At 32.6% G+C, this 19,179-nt stretch overlaps 1 protein-coding gene across 1 annotated transcript; it reads right to left on the bottom strand.

Moving 5' to 3' along the window:
* Positions 1-283: 283 nt before the first annotated feature.
* LOTGIDRAFT_233350 (hypothetical protein) lies at positions 284-8,408 on the bottom strand (the record flags this gene model as incomplete). The annotated part of the gene is made up of 12 exons (XM_009059196.1): positions 8,092-8,408; positions 7,098-7,216; positions 6,369-6,486; positions 5,996-6,083; positions 5,151-5,237; positions 4,660-4,793; positions 3,539-3,685; positions 3,104-3,236; positions 2,704-2,814; positions 2,347-2,474; positions 1,573-1,657; positions 284-411 (listed from the first exon to the last, which is right to left on the bottom strand). The coding sequence occupies exons 1-12, from the start codon at positions 8,266-8,268 to the stop codon at positions 284-286; spliced, it is 1,455 nt and encodes a 484-aa protein (XP_009057444.1). The 5' UTR covers positions 8,269-8,408.
* Between the last annotated feature and the right edge of the window lie 10,771 nt (positions 8,409-19,179).

Below are 19,179 nucleotides of genomic sequence, written 5' to 3'. Positions count from 1 at the left end.
AAAAGTAGTTGTCAAGTACAATGTAAAGTAGTTTCAATGTATATGAAAGTTCGCGGAAAGATCCGTCTTTACCCATTTTATCTGATTGAGAATGCGATTGTTGGCTACATTTATACACAACGCCATTCTATCCACACACAGAAATTCAATTCCAATACAAATATAATAGCTTTAACCAGCCCACATATAATTAAATTATAATACTGTTCTTATCTTGCTGTAGATACAATACAGTTACCGCCTAATTAGAATTTCAGCTTGAAGCCGCCACTAAAACTTTTATTTAACTTGTTCCATAGTTTGATGTCGAATCTTGAACTTTTTCTGTACTGTAAGGTTTTGATTCTAATGGATCCATGTTGTGAAGTAAAACAATATTTTCATCTGGATTTGACCAACTTTGACGTTGACCTAAAAAAAAAGAAGATAATTATTATGTACAAAGGAAGGCCAGATAATGGTCTGGAAAAATAGGGTCGGTTTTATTGGGATTATCAATACCCATTAGGACATAAACTTCACCAGAAGCCGTTTGGATTAATAATCAGTGATAGTATAACAGAATTATACTGCTCTTCTTATGCTATAGGCAGACGTATTTTTTCGCTCCGATCACGTCGATTAAAATTGCCAGCGATCACAAAGGGGGCAAATTTTATGAAAGCGTGTCACTCGAGGGTTTTTCTGTAGATCATGTAATCAAATCATGGTACAAAATGGCGCATGATATTAACGTCAAATCGCACGGATTTGCATAAAGTATAGATTTTTAAATTCACCGCGATCGGGACATAATATGCTAGTCTGCTCAAAGCATTAATTATTTTTTTTTCATTCCTTGGAACCGTACCACAAAGTATAACATCGGTGTTCTCTTTATATACGAAATGATTGTTATGACCCCCGTACACATAGATTTGATCAATGTAATGTAAGTTTCTAATACATGTAAGGTTTTCAACCCTTTTCTTTCTGGGTTTTCAATCTTTTTCTTTCTATTACTCATTCCAGGATCCATAACTGATAGCATTACACCCCTTCACCCGATAAATCTTAACTACATTTTATTTTCTCTTAGAATTTCCCTGCAATCTTTTTCATGTCGGAGACAGACTTAATAGAACGACTTAAATGATAATTGTCCATAAATTTTATGCTGCCTACAAAACGCCTCATTAACCCTCAGAATTTAAAAAAAAAATATCTCCCACACTGAAATTCCCTGATGAAAGCTATCGACGACTACGAGGTTATTCTTGAATCAACATGGACGAGGTTTTGTGATATCAAAGATGTTAAGAATATGCAATATCATGCAAACATAGAAACGATGATAACATCCAATAATGTTCTATGTTCTCCCAAGTCTTAAGAACAAAAATATTATGATGACCTTTCATTTCTCCAACCGCATTTATGTATAAGAGGAAAGTCACGTTCGATGTCTGTACTTCTGTACTCAATTATGGAAATGAATTTGCATGTTTTGCAAACTCTACATAGTAGGAGAGTTGTCTAACGATTGTTGACACCGAGAAATTAGTATTGATCAAAATAAAGTGAAATAATTACCTGAACCAAATATAAGATACGACATAACAGCAAATCCTAATACACCACATGTTATATAAAATACTATATTCCACGAATGTATATTCTGAAATTAATTAAAAAAAACAACTTAAAAAGCTGGTTTCAAAATAAAAGTTAAATTTATTATTTTCTGCTCTGTATACCCGATTGAGTGTGGATTATTATCTTCATAAATGCTGGATGACTTACACAACTGTTTACTGACATAATATATTTATACTTGACTTGTATGCTTACACGGTTGGCTATTGGCTTGTATAGTTAATTGACTATTTACTTGTATACTTCATGAAAGTTTATTGACTTGTGTATATTTACACAATTGTTTACTCCATCTATACATACAATAATTATTACGGACTTGTATTTTACACCGTCGGTTACTGACTGTTTTCGACATCGGCTACTGCTTGTTTACTTACACAATTTGTTAATAATTGTATACGTTGGTTATTGACTTGTATACTTACATACTAATTGGCTATTGACTTGTATACTTTCACGATTTGTTAATGACTTGTATACTTACATAATAATTGGCTATTGACTTGTATACTTTCGCGATTTGTTAATGACTTGTATACTTGCATAATAATTGGCTATTGACTTGTATACTTGCACGATTTGTTAATGACTTGTATATTTACACGACTGACTTGAAGGGGATAGATGTTCTTGGATGTTTGACTACAGACAAATACTATCAACATAATGTATACTTCTTCACAATTGACAACAAAAATACATACTTACATGACTAACTGTGATATACCCAGTTATCAATGGGGCCATAATAGATCCAATAGACCCCACTGTTGATGTTATACCAACTAGAAAACTAGCATGTCTTGGTGATAAATCATAATGGTTAATTTGCCAGCCTAAATAATAGAAATGATTGATTTCAATTTCCATAAAGTCTTGTCATTTAAAGCTAAGTAAGCTATCAGAAGTTATTAAAGTCACCCACGGTGCAAGTACAACAAGTGCAACAGGCAGTTCTCAAAGATATTTTCTCTTACACAGGGAATAACTCCAGATTTTATTTTAGCGTCAGTTGATCGCAAACATTAGGTAACTATTCTTGTTAAAGAACTTTAAGCAACCTACCAGAAACAGGAAATCCTGTAAAACCAACAGCTATAGTTAAAAACACCATTGCTGAAGTACCGTTTGTCATGAAGGTCAACAGAAAAAATCCCAAACAGGACGTACCAAAACCTTAAATGAGAAAAAGCATTGATTGCAAATCAAATTAATTTTGATTTTGAGAAGTTTTCACCAAATCAATTGCATGAAAATTGTCACGCAGATACAAGTACGCGGGTGTATGAAAATAGATTGAAAACAAAAGGACCATTTTCAATATTTGATTTGAAGGGTGATAAGTTTTTAATATCCAAATCCATAGATATCTTATAATGCACTTTATAATGATATCTATGTCCAAATCATTGATGTTCAAAATGGACCCATAAGTCCGTTTTCTCTAAAAGCCCAATGTACTTACCTATGGTTGTAAGTAATTTACGTACATAAGCTGTAGATAAAAAATTTTCCAGTAACAGAAAGTCAGCAATATAACCACTACTTGCCGCTGCTAATACTTTTACTATATGAGGTATAGAGGCATATAAACCATTCTGAAATATAAACAAATGCAAATATACATAATTGTAACTATTTGGACACGATGGCAGCTTTGATTTCAAGCCAAACTGACTTGTGTGCTCTTAGCAGCAATGTTTCGTAATGAAGCTTGCTGCCATCAGTCGTGAAAAGGCTGTTCTGTATGGCAGTCTACAAGAGTAATTTTTGTTTAACTAGAAAAGTTTGGTTATTTTAAGAGCCAGCGAAGCTTTCTGTCATATTTACTTTCATCACTGATTCAGAGCGCCAGCGCCTTTCCAAACTTTTGATGCCTTTCAATAACTTAACTACTCACCTCTGCTACAGTAAAATTAAATAAACTTAGATAAAATGGCTCATTTGTTAACATCAAGATAAACACCCAGTTTCGAGCAAAATCACAGATACACAATGTTATCACAGGCAAGCTTGTAAATATGGCTTTTACAGGAACTTTTTGATCCTGAAAATGTAATAGAAACTATTGAAATTATAAATCATAATAAATTGAAATCGTTACAACAGTAGCTTAAAATGTAATAGAAACTATTGAAATTATAAATCATAATAAATTGAAATCGTTACAACAGTAGCTTAAAATGTAATAGAAACTATTGAAATTATAAATCATAATAAATTGAAATCGTTACAACAGTAGCTTAAAATGTAATAGATACTATTGAAATTATAAATCATAATAAATTGAAATCGTTACAACAGTAGCTTAAAATGTAATAGAAACTATTGAAATTATAAATCATAATAAATTGAAATCGTTACAACAGTAGCTTAAAATGTAATAGAAACTATTGAAATTATAAATCATAATAAATTGAAATCGTTACAACAGTAGCTTAAAATGTAATAGAAACTATTGAAAGTATAAATCATAATAAATTGAAATCGTTACAACAGTAGCTTAAAATGTAATAGAAACTATTGAAATTATAGATCATACTAATTTGAAATCGTTACAACAGTAGCTTCAGTTTTAAACTATGAATTATTATTTATAATATAAACATTTCGAATTTTAAAAACATTGATAAAAGATTTTCCCATATATTATAACGCCCATTGAAATTTCCTTTTTTGATTTCGTTTATCTATCGAAGTTTGATATTCGTTCAGAAAACTAATTTAAAAAATACGTTGAATGCTGTACGGACACAGGCCATGTAAAACTGTGATATTTGCATTATTCAATGCTCAAAAACATAGCAAAAAGAACGAATATAAATCATTACCAACTGTGCTGCATTAAATTGTGTGGAATTGGCTCAGTTAACATGACGAAAAAGATGGGTTATATCATAATTCCAGACAATTCTCCAATATTTTAATCAATATCTATATCAATTTCCTCTATTCCACATATCTTATAATAATTATGCTTTACATGAAAATCCACGAATATTAGAAATGTTATCACTATACCTTTAAATCATGTACGTCAGATCCATTTTCTTTATGAAAAAATTCAAGTTCCTTTTCACTTATGAAATGGTGAGTTTCTGGTTGATTTGAAGCTAAACACACCCATAGTAACACAAACAAAACACCCAGGCCACCTGTGTACATAAAACAGCAATATCATGCAATAATAATAGGCAATGAAACTACATTTATCGAAATCTAATCAATCTGAAATCACTTTTAAGCTAATTTTATCACCGCCGAACTATACATGCCTCATGCATTATTTGACAAAAAAAGAAATTTTGTTTGAAAAATCAAAAAGGAATATGATATCCGCTAGATATTTCTGTTTTTTGTTGTGTTCAATAAAGGAGGTTAAAATGTAAAAAAGAATATACAACATTTTTTTCCTTAAATTCTGTGCATGTTGTGTAAATATGTCTTTTTAAGCCTACTTTCCATGCTTGATTTGATCAAAACTATATACATAAATAACATTGTCAACATACCATTGAGATAAAAGACATATTGCCACCCAACATAATACGTTATGACACCGGCTAGAGGAAATCCCACAACAGCACCAGCATAAGCACCTACAGACAAATAACAAATAATTACTTCACATGTTGATGTGTTTGGACAATGTGTTAGGCTATTCCTACCCTTACAAACTAACTGATCAACAGAGTAATTAAAACTGCAAAATATTTGATTTAGTCCAAACAATTTCATTCAAGTCCTCTCCAGCAATAATGTAATGGTGTTTAAGTTTATTACATGTCTTACATTTCTGTTTGCTTCCCATTCATACATATTTCTTTGAAGATTAAGTCATAATGTCGTAAGTCATCAATTAACATACCTTCTAATTTGTTTAGACTAAAGATAATTTTTAATATCAGAAATTCTTTTTCCTCAGCAGTGGTGACTCAGTGATGCCGGTCGGAGGAGATGACATGATTAAGCGTTTGTTAGGATGGAACAATAAACAGGGCACCCGTGTACAACAGGCTGTCTACGTTAAAGTTGGTTCAACAGTTAGAAATCGACAAAAGAGCAAAATTCTCCTCACTGCACATTGTATGGCGTTGCCCATCTTCATTAAATGCAGAATAGTAGATTTATCCATTTGGTTAACATTCCAATATCAATCTTACATATTAATGTAGATGGGAATAATTCTTGTATTTTTAACATTTGCTTGTAACTTTTTTGAAAACGGTCATATTTTCAAAATATTTTACCAAAAGATTTACTTTTAATTTATAAAAATATAAAATTGTTTTTAAACTACGTAATCGACACATTCGTAGAGAAACTTAAGTTCACAACCATTAAGCTGATAACCCACCTGCTAAAACAGCCGAACCAGCTCTGCCTCGCTCAGATGGTGTTGACCAATGTCTTAATATACCATAACAAGCAGGATAAATAAAACCCTGAAAAATTGTGATATGGCGTCAATAAAAAAAAAACGCATTTTGAACACATTTTGCCGAATTCTGAAGGTATAATGTTACAAAATGTCAGCGGCAGCTTTACCCTAATAATAGAATTAAAAAATAAAACCGAAATGCAGAAATCTGAATGTCTGGATCAATGTGCGAGATGATAATTATTATCAGTAATGAAATTATCATCGTTGAAGCACTCAACATAGAACTTCACAATATGAAAGACAAGCTTTAGATGAATATGATAATGAAAACAATACTTTTACTTACTTCAACAAGACCTTGAGTAAAACGCACACTACAGGTTACCCAATACAAATCAGAATTAATACAAAACGGTAATAGTAGGTTTAATAAACATGATAAAAATATGCTGCCACCAAATACTCTACAAAATTCAAACATAAGATGTTAACTTTATACAAAGAAGATTAGTCTTTAGTACGAGGCTGTTGATAATTGACACTGATATGAGTGGATTGTTGATAAGTGTCGAATTAGACTTTTTCAATATTTGGATTAATCTCTATACGCACTGAAATATACCAATAAAAAAAGCTGAAAGTTACTTTGAAAAAATTATTTATACCTTAGACAAGTTGAGCATAATTCATGTAACGATAGTTTAGTTATTGCTTTTGTCAGCTCAAAACACGTTAAAAGCTGTATAGATGTAGAAAATTATTGAAATCAAAGACAAGGTTAAATTTATTTTTTAAATATCGTCACAAAATGGTTTTTCTCTGCTGTAGTGGGCGTGTATTACTATCCATACACCTACAATCTAATATATTCAGATCGATTCTATTCTTAACCTCCATATTACATAACAAATCGAAGTTTTCGAACTGCATTAATTTTGTTTGTCATTGCACAAGGAGTTAGCCTCATTTTTGTTATCCTTTGATAACCCCCACCCCCATTTTTTGCTTCCCAAGAAATAGACTCTTTTATGAATTTGAATATTTATCTTGTATGATATATGTGATCGATACGTACATGTATGATGGGAATATTGTTGTTAGGTATCCAGCCGGAATATGTGTCAACAAATAACCAACATAGAAACTGCTGTGTAAATAACCTATTAATATCGAATCCCAATCAACATCTGGTAACTGAAATAAAAGGGAAATAAGGCGTGTCATGTTATATAATATTGGATATTGAACCATAGTGAAAACATTCCATACCAGTGTACAGTGACTCAACTTGATGATTGTGGGCCTGTGGACCGAAGTGGTTTGGGTACCCTCCCTCCTTTAACATATGATTTTCCGCTTTCTGAGACCCCTCTGTAAGTCAATTTAATGCCTGTTAATGGAAGATTTAAAGATTTTCAGTCAAGTTAATTCTATTTCTGGAGGTGGATGCCCAGTCTCTAAGCTAGTTAACCAAATCTTACTATCTGCAGTGTAAAATTCTGATACTTTTGAATACGACCGACATCACTTATGATCTGCTGGTAATCCCACTGAATTCGCAGAAGGGCGTTTCATTGCTGCTACCCTGGAATGGGCTAAAGTGCCCTTGAATGTTACAAGTTAAACAAGTTTTAAAAACATCTCAAAACTAACCTGATCAAAATCTATAAATTAAGGTGATATCAGTCCTGTTTTCACATATCTTATTATTTTATATTTAAAAGTTTGTATATTTTTAAGTATTATTTATTGTAAGCGATACTGACTTGATATTTCAGTGCTATATAAAGATGATCATTATATTTTAAAACCAGGACATGTACTATGTATAAAGAAAAAATTATTTTGAAAAAGAATCTGATCTTATCTATTTTATTTCAATTCAATCTCTGATATTGTAATATGTAGCTGATAAATATCATTTTTATACAGTTAATTAGGTGTGACTATCGTCATTTACGTTCTATTACATTTTTAAAACGTACTTCTCATAACCTTTTACTTCCTGCAATTTAACAAATATCAAATTAATTGTGTAGTTTATTGTGCCAGTTTATTAAATAACTTACATTTGCGTTCCATTCAGCTCCCTTATTTATGAAAGTAGTTTCTGTCTCGTGTAATATAGTAATGACTATAAATCCTACATTGCATCTAAGAGAATGAACTATGATCATTGCAATAGTGACCAATGTAATAATAATAACTCGCACATGTCTTATCCTATTTTTCCTCCCTTGTTCCATTCTGACATCTAATGGGAGTAATGATAAGTTATTTGGAGCATATGCCTACCATGAAATTATGAAATTTCATCTTTTAGTTTATGATTAATAATGTAATATAGTGGTTTATAATTAAAATAGCAAAACAATATTGGAAATTTCGAATTTTTTGTTTTATTGCTTTCAACTACTCACTATCATAAGTCATCAAGGAAGCTTGACCAATGTGCTTTGGTTTGATTAAAATATTTTTTGTAGTTTTTATACTAAGTATATGAGCACTATGCGACATAAAAAATCATTTTAATGAAAGTTACTTTGTGAAATATATACCTACCATAATAGCAAAATAAGCGTATTATATAATACTGACGTTAATTTATGAAATCAGTTATGTATGGTTACAATACAAATCAATGCATACATATGAATATATCTTAACACTAGTAATTTCACCTATGCATTAATTATATTCTATTCTGCCATATTGGCCCGTTAGCAACAAAAGATAGCTTTGCGAAGGTGACATACGCCCACCAGCAACTTTGATTGCAAGTACAAATCATTGTTTGTAGCCTGTACGGTGAGCATAAGCCAATTGTGAACAGACTGGCGGTTGACAATATGCTTATAAAAATCAAAAGAATCCATAAAGAATTGTAGCCTGTAGAGTGAGCACGAGATGCACAATATAGATAATAGAGTGAAAACGCTAAGTCGTACACGGTATTTCAGGGAAAAATTATCAGATCATCATGTAAATCGACAGAGATCATTGACCCACAAAATAAAAATAAAAGAATCCACAAAGAAATGTTGCCTGTAGAGTGAGCAAGGGTTGTCCATTATAGCAAGTAGTGAAAACGCTAAGTCGCTGAAGTCGCTATTTCGGTGAAAAATTATCAGATCATCTCGAAAATCGATAGGGAACATTTTCATAATGACATTGACCTACAAAATAAAAATCAAAAGAATCTGTAAAGAATTGTAGCCTGCAGAGTGAGCACGAGCCATTATGCGAACGGATTTACGGACCGCCGGGTAGATTACAAAATACACACAAAATATATTTTGGGGCGTATAATAAAATTAAACCTTATATACGTTTATTTCAATGTAATTAGAGATAATTACACTTTTTGTATGCACCAACACACGCTGTGCCAAAATGATATATTGACTATATAAAGAGTGTAAAAACTTTGTCATCAAGATTTCTTTTTTAGACGTTTTCGTCACTGTTGTGTTCGGTGTTGTTTGTTATAAATTTGTAACCCTAGGGGTGAATTCAAAATCCTCAGTGTCGAAATTTGAAAAGTGAGGGAATTGTGGATGAAATATACATTAAGGGGAGATAGGCCTTTAGTATCTATGAAAGAAGTTTCTGTCTTAGAAAAACGACGTAAAACTCCATTTATTTCATTTCATTTATTGTCTTAGAGAATGAACTATGATCATAGCAAAAGTTGTAATAATAACTTGCACATATTTAATCCTGTTATTCCTTCCTTGCCTCATTCGGACACCTTATGGAAGTCATGATCAGTTATCTAAAACATACGCCTACCATGCAAGAATGAAATTTCATCTTTAAGTTAATGACAAAAAATTTTTTTTTATTAAATATATTTTATATTAATAATGTAATATTGTGGTATATTATTATAAAAAATGCAATATTGGAAATTTGGACTTAGTACTAGATCAGGTGTTTTCAACCTGGTTCTTTCAGGATCGATCGATTGAATCCCCCCTTCTTTTTTCAAGTTGGACAATATAGTCTTACTTAAAAAATCAACAAGTTATCATTGTCCAAATAATTTATGCGCTTTATTAACCCCCAAAAATTTCAAAATTACATGTAATTAATCCCTGGTTTGAAACCCCTGTACTAGATATCATCATGATGGCTCACTACCATAATTCATCAAGGAAGCTTGTTCAAAGTGCTGTGCTTTGTTTTGATTTTTAACATATTTTTTGTTGTTTATAAACACGGATTATTAGCATTATGTGACAAACAGATGTTGGCGGGAAAAAAATTATTTTAATGGCAACAGCTATATTTAATATTGTGTAATATATATCGATCTTCGTCATAATGGCTATCGTTCTTTCTATAACTTTCAAAACCTGATAACTTACTGGTGAACGCTTAGTGTATGATAAGACTTGCGGTTGATTTTCATCCATTTCGTTCGTTAGGTGTAAGAGTACATAAAATCAGTTATTCCTGCTTGCAATTTAAATCTTTAGAAATGGGGGCGTATATTGTCGTCACCCATGTCGGCCCGTCCGTCCACAATTGCTCGTAAACACTTCAGAGGACACAATTCTTGACAGATTTAGATGAAACTTGGTATGAGTGTTAGTAATCACCCAAGGATGAACTCTATTGAAAATCAGAAAAATCGAAATATATTTAGTATGAGTTATTGCCCTTGTTCTTGAAATGCTCGTAACCACTCTAGAAGGTTCAATTCTTGACGGATTTTGATGAAACTTGGTGTAAGTGTTTTCTATCACCCATTTTACTCGAATTGGGCTAATGTATCTATTGACATTTTATTTATTACTAATTTTACCCCGTCTACCAGTCGACCGTCATTTCAAAACTTATACAAAAGTGCTTTTCAGTGAAGAAGAACAAATTACTTATACAACCCAAGCAAAGGTTCTACAGTGAGAGTGAAAATAAATGGGTATTAAAATCAGTACACTTAGATTTCTGTGACGAGAAATCGTTGTATCGAATAATTCCTTTTGTATCTAACCAACAAAGCTAAGCAGAAAGACGCAGCGAATTAAGGAGAAATACCAGCAAGAACCAAAGATGAGAATAATACCCCTTTCGCACTTTCGAATTATTGAATTCGGTTATAATTGAATTCGGTTATAATTGAATAGAAAAATCCGATTCAGTTCGATTCAATTCGGTTCGGGTTGCTTTCGCTCTGCAATCCTATCTGGATAGCCGCTTTCGCACTGCCGAGTCAAGTTATCTAGATAACTTTTTATTTTTAGTAACACATCATGTCACGTGACAAAAAATATGAAAATAAAAACAAAAGCATTTTCTGTTTCCTCTTCCGATATATATTCAATTCGTGTACTTTTTTTAATCCTTTTCTTGTGATCGTCAAATATCATTATAACGTCCCCGCCAACAGGAGCCATTTTGAAGTGTTTATACACGTGACACCCTACGTGATAAACTCTTCCGGATAACTTCTTGTTTGGTTTCGCACTGCCACTTATCTGAATCGTATCCAGACGAAATCCACCTCTTAAGGTAGATTTTTCTATCTGGATAACTTTTGGTTATAACCGAATAAGTTTTTTTGCCAGTGCGAAAGCAGTCGGAAGTTATTCGGATAGAACTGGTTAGAACCAAATTACTTTTGCAGTGCGAAAGGGGTATAAGCCAGCAAAACTACATAACGTCTGTCCGAACATGGAATATTCTTGCTCTCCGAGGTCTGAACCTTTACTTGTTTCAATGTAATCAGCAAGGCGCTAATCGTAACATAAAACTATTCACGAGCGAGAACAAAATTTCCTTGATGTCAAGCTTTATTACCTGGAAGAGGAACACCAAGTTCGGACTTATATCCATATTATTTCTATTTCATTTCCCTCCCACGTTTCACCCTTTTTGGGGGTCTTAATTGTTGTATTTAATTGATTTATTTTTTCTGCGGCTTTTCGTAGCAATTCGAGTGAATTTTGTGTCGACTTCTGTTGTAACGTGTCTCTCTTTATCCTCCGATCTGAATCTCTACTTATGGATCAAAGAATGTCAGAAACTGACTAAAATATTATTTTTACTTCGTAACAGATTGAAAGTAGGAAACATGATGAAAAAGTTTTCTAATCTGTCCAACCGTTTGGATAATTGGGAGAATAACACTTCGACAGATGGTCATGATCGTGATAGTAAACCTCAAACTTCCGAGTTTCCACACTTATGAGTACTTATTCAAGCTGTTGATTGAAAATCAGTAAAGGACACCTTCTATCAAAGAACCTTTCCACAAGTGAGAACAAAGTTTTATTTATACTATTACTTTCATAAGAGTTTTCAACTAGTTATGACTCAACGGTGGTCGCAGGTACCCGACCTTTTCGATAGACGACATGAGATTGACACAAAAATAATCGGATACTCTCAGGGGCCAAAATAATGCTTGGTGATATTTGGGTATACATATGCTTAAATTGTCTTATGTATATATTTGCAAGTAGGTTCCATGGAATAACTAAATTTCTGGTAGAGATTTTTTAAATTCAATATTATTATTTTTTTGGTATACGTACCAATACATAAAACCCTCCTTCTTCTAAATAACAATGTACACAAAATATCCAATTGATAAATATATGGTGGAGTTCTGTTATTGTAGAATTGTGACATCCTATTATTGCATCTGTTTACGTCTGATAAACCATGCAAAACGACAGAAAAATCAAAACCAAAAATATATTTTTGAAATATATAAATATTGTCAACATTTCAAGTGTTCATTTAATGTGACGTGAAAGTTTCTTGAAAGTTATTCACTACAAGTTTGTATTATAATTAACATAGACATTAATGAATATTTTCAGATGATCGCCTATCAAGTTAAAACAGCAAATCGAATGGTATTAAAGATTAAATCAAATTAACACTACTGTCATTTACCATATGAATACAATTTGTGAAGACAATGTGCAAGATTTCAAAATATACGATTTAGTTGAATATTTTACATCTGTGTGCTACACTAATCAATATTAAACCACCTGGTGAAATATAATTAGACACTACAATCAATAACATTGAATTCCATGTATACTTTCTATTATGTGATCTACATACAAATTTTAACACAGATTTTGTTACAGTACGATTTTTTAATAATCATGCATCAATGGCTTTATTTACATGTATTGTGATATTTAATCATCGAAATGCGATTGTTAACTTTAACTATTCAAATCAATGAGAAAACTATTCAGCCATTTTAGATAATCAAATTATTTTTCTCCCCATATTTCATCTTATTAAATTACAATATTAGGCCTAAATGAATGAAAATCCGTATAAGCAAGCCAATTCTATTCATCAAAATCGAGAGTAAAAAATATTTAGTAATGTACTCCTCCAAAAAGAAGTGCAATCATGTGTTTCGAATAGAGCAAGCATGACATCATTCAGAGTTTTTGACTAATCTCTCAACTGAATATAAACACACGATCAATAATCTATTCTGAAACGTTTTTTCTACCATTGACAATAAGACGCCAACTCCATAAACCTACCTCCCCGAAAGCCAAAATTCCAACAAAAACACATATATTTTTAAAGATTGCGAAATGTAGACGACTTACAAGAAGTTATTTGTAACACAAACTCATTCATGCCTACGTCTATCCGTGAATGGATCAAATTTGACATTGACACGATCTCCCAACATTTTCATCTTTTAAAACACAACTGGGATTTAATGATCAAATTTATACAGTTAAAATTTCTATGGACATCTTTTTGTGCTTCTATTGTAGCTGTGGACATACATCTGAAGACCCAGCACATTATTTTTAGCACTGCCCTCCATGTAATAACAACCGAAAAGAAACTATAATAAATAAACATCCTAAACCACAATATATATAATTATTTTAATTATTCTTTGGTTTTAAGGCACAGCCTGTTTCTAATCATTTCAACCTCGACGACCATTCAATGGACGATCTCACCCTAATCCCAATTGAGCGTATAGAAATTGACTTGCCCGAAGATGAAACTACCAAATTCCGTCAATCTAGGGAAGCCCATTGAATACAGCAAGACCGATAGGACTAAATATTCATCATAATGTAGGCATAGCACCCTTTGTTGTCCCGTTCAATGCAACCAGCAATCGAGCAAGTAAGATAGTTCATGCCCACTATAAGAGCATTCAAGATAAATTCCCCCATGTCTATTTGCAGAAAATGATAGTTGCATATTCAAAAAATAAGAACTTAAATGATAATATTGTTTATAGTAAACTAAAAACAATCAGTACATAACAGATACTATACTTCTCTAATAGCTATTTTCGACCGTTAGAAGCGGAGTTATTGCCCTTGCCCCAAAATCTTGAATATTTACCATCCGCATGCCGTGGTGATGAACCCTATTGAAAATCAGAAGAATCGAAAAATATTTAGTATAAGTTATAGCTCTTGTTCTCGAAAATGCGTTCAATTTTTTTTAGCTCGTAAGACAAGACACAATTCTCGATGGATTTTGACGAAACTTGGTAGATTGAATATTTCATACTGTTCGTAATCAACCAAGGATGAGCCCTATCGAAAATCAGAAGATAGCCAGGCAAGGTAACATACGCCCACAGGCAGACTACAGGGTTGCACAATATAGCTAATAGAGTGAAACGTCAAGTCAGACGCGATATTTCGGTGAAATATTATCCGATCATCGCGAAAATCGATAGGGATCATCTTCATAATGACAATGACATACAAAATAAAAATCAAAAGAATCTGTAAACAATTGTAACCTGTAGAGTGAGCACGAGTTGCACAATATAGCTAATAGAGTGAAACGTCAGGTCAGACACGATATTTCGGTGAAAAATTATCCGATCATCACGAAAATCAATAGGGATCATCTTCATAATGACATTGACACACAAAATAAAAATCAAAAGAATCTGTAAAGAATTGTAGCCTGTAGAGTGAGCACGAGTTGCACAATATAGCTAATAGAGTAAAACGTCAAGTCAGACACGATATTTCGGTGAAAAATTATCCGATCATCAGGAAAATCAATAGGGATCATCTTCATAACAACATTGACATACAAAATAAAAATCAAAAGAATCCATAAAGAACTGTAGCCTGTAGAGTGAGCACGAGCCAAGTGTGAACGGACGGACGGACCGACGGGGTGATTACAATATACGCCCATCTTAAATGTGGGCGTATAAAAAATCGAAAAATATTTAGTATGAGTTATTGCCCTTGTTCTTAAAAACGTGTGCAAGTTTAGGTCTGTAAACACTTTAGAAGACAATTCTTGACAGATTGTGACAAACTTGGTGCGAGTGTCTGTAAACACCTTAGAAGGCTCAAATTTTGATAGGCTTTGATGAAACTTAGTAATATTACTCAGTATCGCCTTAAAGAGTTCAAAAGAAGTGTATGACTGAAGGTTGAATATTTCATATTGTGTTCGTAATCAACCAAGGATGAGCCCCATCGAAAATCAGAAAAATCGAAAAATATTTAGTATGAGTTATTGCCCTTGTTCTTATGTTCTTAAAAACGCGTGCAAGTTTAGGTCTGTAAACACTTTAGAAGCCAATTCTTGACAGATTGTGACAAACTTGGTGTGAGTGTTCGTAATCAACCAAGAATGAGCCCTATCGAAAATCAGAAAAATCAAAAAATATTTAGTATGAGTTATTGCCCTTGTTCTTAAAAACCCGTGCAAGTTTAGGTCTGTAAACACCTTAGAAGGCTCAAATTTTGATAGGCTTTAATGAAACTTGGTAATATTACCCAGTATCGCCTTAAAAAGTTCAAAAGAAGTGAATGACTGAAGGTTGAATATTTCATACAGGTAATTGTTACTGTACTGCCAAATATTTATATTTAAAATCAAAGCTGCCAGTGGGCATATATTACCTTGCCTGGCAAGCTATCTTTCATTTTATATGTATTTTAAAATATCTTTGGTACTATTAATGTTTAGCTTATTTCACATCATATGTATATCTTATTTCACTTTATAACTATGTATATCTTATTTCATACTATATTATGTATATCTCATTTCACATTATATGTGTATTTTATTTCTTGCTATTTGTATATATTATTTCACATTATATATTATTTCATACTTTATGTATATCTACTTTCACATTATCTTTTATTACATACTTTAAGTATATCTTATTCACATCATATCTATATCTTGTTTCACATTAAACGTATATCTTATTTCTGATGTATATCTTTTATATTTTATGTATACCTTATTCCATACTAGCTATATGTATATCTTATTTCTCATCATATCTATATTTTATTTCACATTGAACATTTAAAACATGTCCCCAAACGTCAAGACAAAGATTGAACTGTGAAGAAATATGTTAAGTTATCTTAGTTTAATACCTTCTAATTATTCAACAATATTAAGCTTCTCGATAGTAGAATATTAAGAATTTCGTTAAAAATTATGTGATCTAGAATGCAAATAAATGTTCCAGAGATCAATACTTCAATGACAGATGGACTTGAATCTTTAATTATTATCTTGAAAAGTTGTGTTGTGGTTTTCACTCCCTATATTTTACTTTTATTTGATATATAGTAAAATAGAAAATAGTTTAACTTGGTGTTTCTTATTCACGATCTTCAAATATCGTTGGAACGATGCGTTGTTGGTACGATGCGTTCTGGGAAAGTTCCCTGATATCAAAAGCGATCTGATACAATACACTATTTATACTGTGCAAATTGTATCTACCATTAGAAAGATTAAGACGACTGACCTCAAGACCTACATGAACTAATCTTGAATCTTGATTACTAGGGTTGTTCATGTAAGTATGCGACTTGACTAAGACATGACAAGGATCCAACGAAGGAATACGCTAGTAAAAACGAAATCTGGATTAGTTGCACTATCAGACAAAACGATTTACTCGCTAAAAGAGCGTCAACTCGTCAAGCGATCATTAATGACTGACATTAGGTTCTTTTCAGATCGATTCTTTCCGGCTAATAAAATATAAATAAAACAGGACAACCCAAGCGCGAATCCTATTTGACCGACCACATACCTCTCTGATTAGGGAATTGACCAATCACACGTCAGTCAAACTTAGCCGGGCAAGTCCTTTTTGCTACGCTACTAGCATTGCCCGAGTTGAGTCAATCTACGGATTATAGGGGCCATATGTTATAACGACCAGGTACGGACAATCTGGCCGGGTTTAATATCGGGCGAGTGGGACAGGGGTAATAGAAATTAAAAAAATACCCAAAAAACTCACATTCATCATAGCTTCAAACGTTCCAACTTTTTGTTGTGCTTTTTCGTCCAAAATAGTGAGAACTGTAAAACCGACATTAGTTCTTAATGCATGTATGATCAACATGCCAGTGCCTACTAGTAATACTACCATGTGCCGGACACCAGTAAAGTTTGAAAACCGTCCTCCACAACATGATGTCTTCTCTACTTGTTCATTGTTATATTGCACAGACTTTTCCTTGCTATGCCCTGAGTACTCGGCGTTTGGCGTTTCATTTTGAACTTCAGGTTCATTAGGCAAGGGAACATCGTTACTATTTACCTCCATAACAAATCACAGAGAACAAATTCTCAACCAAAAGAACTTTTCATCGAATTATTGACTGTCACAATTCGAGTCATGAAATCCTGCTCTTTTTATCCATCCTTAACATATATTTCTATAGTCGTACGTTTATAATATACATGCCTATCGCTCATACAAATGTACCAACAATATATCGATAAGAATTTTAATACATCGACCAGCTGTTACAATAACATTATCCACTTCTAATTGGTTCAAATCCTTATATCTTTATATACGTTTATATACATAAAAATTACATATTTGTATTAATAGTCAATTTGTAATTTGTAATGGTAGAAGATATGACAGTTCGCCCCTTTCCCATTTTTCAATGTACTTACAAGGAATTGGACAGTATATAAGTATAAGTTGACCGTCAAACATTTTCATATAATTTCCACTGAAGTTTTAAGTTATTGAATACAAATTTTGTTTGTGGTATGAAAATTTGACCGTGGCAGCGACATTCCAGCCAACTCTTTATCAAATTCCTACTACTCCAGTACTAAAATGCACACGGACAAGGAATTCAAATCGGAACAAGCATATTATTTTATTATATTGTCTAATTATAGAAAAGGAAGGGGCGAAATGGGAAGGGACAAAACGGGTATGGGGCGAACTGGAAAGGGGAAAATTGGGAAGGGGGCGTTATGAGAAAGGGGCAAAATAGCAAGGGTGAAATTGAGAAGTGGCGAAAAGGGAATAGTTTAGGGGCGAATTGGGAAGGGGCGAGGTGGGAAGACACCCTGTAGGTCCAGCCACAACGGACACACATTTTAATCAAATGCAATCATAGAGACTAGGACTAAAACATTCTGCACTTATGATAGTTTACTAATATAATCACTGGAATTTGTCAACCCCTTCATTTTAGAATGCATACTCTTGGGCAAGATTAGTATATAACAACATAAACTCTCGCTCAGTAGGCGAGTTATTACTCTATCTAATTTCAGATGAAACAAAGATGAACAGTAGAAAACTACCAAGCCGATCAAGACAACCTATTACAATTGGTACTATCCAAGGCCTGTACTTTTGGGAGAATCAAACCTTCCCTTTCGAAAAGGAAATGTTCATTGATTTACTTTGATTGTTTTGGTGGTCAGGCTATCGGGCGTTTTTCAACGATATTGCTCAGCTAACATGAAAACAAGAATAACCTCCCTTGATTACTTGATACTACTTTTCATTCTAAAATACTTACTCACTTATTATTGATATATGTACTCGTTTGAAAAGTTCATTAGCATCTACCAATGTTTCGCCAAAATATTGTTTTGGGTTTCGTTTTGCGGTTCGGATCGTTAGTACTTGGTGTATTTGTTCAGTTTTTGCAATCAAAAAGGTACCGTCAATAAATCCAATCTTGGGTCTTAATGGCGATTGTTATCTGATAGTTTTCTTTAAAGGAACAGTATGCAAAATATGATCAAAACATCGTAAAATATTTTCAAACTGTTTTATATTTATGTATCTACTTGATGACCAACTAAGTAAAAATAAATGTGATCAGATTATGACAACCAGGCCAAATACCAGT

Source organism: Lottia gigantea, assembly GCF_000327385.1.
Source record: "Lottia gigantea unplaced genomic scaffold LOTGIsca_38, whole genome shotgun sequence".
Lineage (NCBI taxonomy): Eukaryota > Metazoa > Mollusca > Gastropoda > Lottiidae > Lottia > Lottia gigantea.
Note: the sequence above shows the minus strand (reverse complement) of the source record. Positions and strands in the feature narration are given on the sequence as shown.